At 53.1% G+C, this 2855-nt stretch overlaps 1 protein-coding gene across 1 annotated transcript; it reads left to right on the plus strand.

The window, feature by feature from the left end:
* Positions 1–537: 537 nt before the first annotated feature.
* On the plus strand, positions 538–1514 carry LOC146406415 (uncharacterized). The gene is made up of 2 exons (XM_084975846.1): positions 538–713; positions 927–1514. Exons 1-2 carry the CDS (start codon positions 683–685, stop codon positions 1412–1414), a joined length of 519 nt encoding a protein of 172 aa, XP_084831972.1. The 5' UTR covers positions 538–682; the 3' UTR covers positions 1415–1514.
* The last annotated feature ends 1341 nt before the right edge of the window (positions 1515–2855 follow it).

Raw genomic sequence — 2855 nt, forward strand, 5'->3', positions numbered from 1 at the left:
TTAAAGAAAAACTGGCACCGTTTAAGCATGGAAACTGTCACTCCAGTAACTTTTTAAATAGTTGCCTAGAATTGTGTGACTTGGAAAATTAATTTCTTTCCAGATGAAGAAACCCAAAACAGGTTTTCTAAGTGAAAATTATTGGTTCCCCCCTCCCCCATTCTCAGGAGGCAGAAGAAGCAACGGGCAGAGACCTGAGCATATGGGACGCTCAGCCAAACAAAAGGGCTGTCTGCAACTTGCCTAAAATAGAAAATAAAAGTTAGCAGAGCTTTCCGCCTGGCGGGCCCCTTTTCCGAGCCTCACAGGACGCTGCCCCAGAGCCTGTGTAATCAGTTAAAGCAGAAGCCCCAGAGCCCCATGGCTTCCTAACTTCCAGTCCCCTTCCGACCTGGGGAAGCAGGTTCACCCAACCAGAGTCACCTCCACAAGGTAGTGGCTTGTGCTTTGTTTTGCTGAAAAAATTCAAATCCCGTTAATGTTTTGGTTCTTTTTAAAGAACTTTGGACAATAATATACGTTACAAGAGCTTTATGTGGAGGAGGCACTAGAGAGGTGAGGTACCCTTCATTGTAGGACAAGCCTTGGCTTTGAAGTGTGAAGAACAGGGGTTCGAATCTCAGCTTTGCCCCTTGCTGTCCGTGTGACCTTATTCTCTCGGAACTCCGAGTAACAGGCGAGGATGACTCCTGGCTTGAGGGTCAGCAACGAAGGTGAGCAAGTGCTGGTCTGCACGTGCTTAGTGCTTGGGAACCTCCGCTAGCGTCCTGCTCCCGCCGGGAGAAGGCAGGTGGCTCACTTCACCTCCCCAGCTCACCTGAGAGGCTGGCAATGGCAGGCAGGAGGAGAGAGTGTGGGAGGGGCCGGGGTAGGAAAGAAATGAGCATCCAAGCTCGTACTAATCCTCACCTAGTACCTTATTAAAGTCCTTAAAGGAATTTGCATCGCGACCTCCCAGCTGACCGTGAACCTGAAGCCCGCATCCCATCGTGCACCCGCCGAGGGTTCACATGAAATCCACAACGGCAGTCACACCCTCAAACTGAAGCCGATTTTCCGATTTCGAAAGCCGGACTGCAGCATTAAAAAAGGCTTTGTTTTCTTCTTCTTCTCCCTCTCTTCCTCCTTCCTCCCCCGCCTCCCCGGGCCAAGTCTCTCCCAGCGCGCACACAAAAGAAGACCCCGAGGCCAAGGTACCGGAACCTGCGGGTTTGTTTACCACTTCGGGCGTCTCGGCGAGGTGCTGCCTGGCACCGCCACCTACCGGCGGGAGTCGGCCCTGCTCCCGGGAGCGGGCCAAAAACTGCCGGCCGATGACCCAACGCCGCAGGCATCTGAGGATAACCTTTCCCCTTTCTTTCCAAGACCAAATAAGGGGGCTCTTCCCTCAGCGTGCTGGGCCTGTGGCGGTTAGGCCAAGGGGCGTGGATTGGAGAATGCAGGAACGAGGCTGACAGTCCGCAAAACAACCGACCACATTGTTCCTGTGGCGGCCGGCCTCCTCCCTCCTCCGGGCGGGCACGGCCCGTGCCCAGGCGGGGCGCTCCCTGCCTCCGCAGGCGTGGAGAGCCGGGCGGGCGACTGGGCAGGGCAGCCGTCCCGGGGACCCCGAACCCCATCGGTAGCACTGCCAAGCCGCTGCCCCCACCCCAAGGAGTGGAGGGCAGGGTGCCCGCGGGCCCCGCCCCCTTGCCGCACTCCCCGCAGACCCTCAGGGCTGTGGGGCCGCAGAAGGGCGGGTCTCTGGGCCCTGGCGGGGCGGGGGGCGCAGACGGAGGGGAGCCAGGCCCCGCGGCCAGGCCTCGGAACCCTGGCATCGCCCCCGAGGGAGGGAGTCACTGGTGGTTGACAGTGTTTGGTAACCACAGAAACCAAGATTTGACCTATATTTTTGAATATGGCCTCAACTCTAGTTTTCCTTCTAGAAATCAAAGGGAGAGAGTCTGACCTGACTTGCTGTTGATTTTCCTCCTGCCCGGCGTTCCAGAATGCCACCCAGAAGGTTGGGCGAGGCGGGAGACCTCACTGGCTGGTTCGCCGTGACTTGGAGGGTGACAGTGCTCTGGGCCAGGAGCAGTGGCTGTACACATTCAGAGCCTCCTACCAACCCCAGGTCCTCCATGACGGTGGGGATATTTCTGGAGGGAAATTGGATGATTTTTACCAGGATTTTAAATGTTTACCATTTAACTACTTCCTCCCATTTCTAAGTTTTATTCTAAGTAAGTAAAGAGAATATGAATTCCGCTGATGGTCACAGCCCTGGTAATGTTGCCAACAACAGTTGGCCTTAACTGAACATTTACTATGTGCTGGAAACTGTTATAAATGTTTTATAAATATCTACTTACAACATTCTGCTGCAGTAGGTATTCTTAATACCCTTGTTTTATGGAGGAGGAACCCGCAATCAAAAGTTAGGTTTTCACTCAAAATCACCCAGCTGGGGAGTGGTAGAGGCAGGATTTATGCTTGGACTGTGGAGCTCCTGAGTCTGTGCCCTTGACCGCAACACTAAATGTTTATCAATGGGGATTTGATTAATTTAGAGTACATCCGTATAATGGAATACTCTCCAGCCACTTAAATAGTGATGTAGATTGGGAATAATTGGCATGGAAAAATGTCCATGACATATTATTGAGTGAAAACAGCTGGTTACACAACGGCGTGTATAACAGGATCGCACAGCTGTGCAGAAGGGCGCTTGTGGCAGTGCTAACTGTGGTCACCTGTGGGTGGTGGGGTTACAGGTGGCTCACTTCACAGGTATGTTTTCCGAATGTTGTTGAGCCCTTTCGGGAAATGAATGTGGGTTATTTTCCAATAAAAGAGCTATTTTATGGTGTGCCTTC

Source organism: Sus scrofa, chromosome 1 (assembly GCF_054392235.1).
Source record: "Sus scrofa isolate SSC_HxYL_T2T_F1_AM1 chromosome 1, Sscrofa_HxYL_maternal_Yorkshire_Landrace_v2.0, whole genome shotgun sequence".
Taxonomy (NCBI): Eukaryota; Metazoa; Chordata; class Mammalia; order Artiodactyla; family Suidae; genus Sus; species Sus scrofa.

Bases quoted from the DNA above. Each gene is read 5' to 3' on its own strand.
- LOC146406415 (XM_084975846.1), top strand. From the start codon at position 683: ATGACTCCTGGCTTGAGGGTCAGCAACGAAG. The intron at 714-926 runs GTGAGCAAGTGC...ACCTTATTAAAG, and splicing joins CTTGAGGGTCAGCAACGAAG to TCCTTAAAGGAATTTGCATC.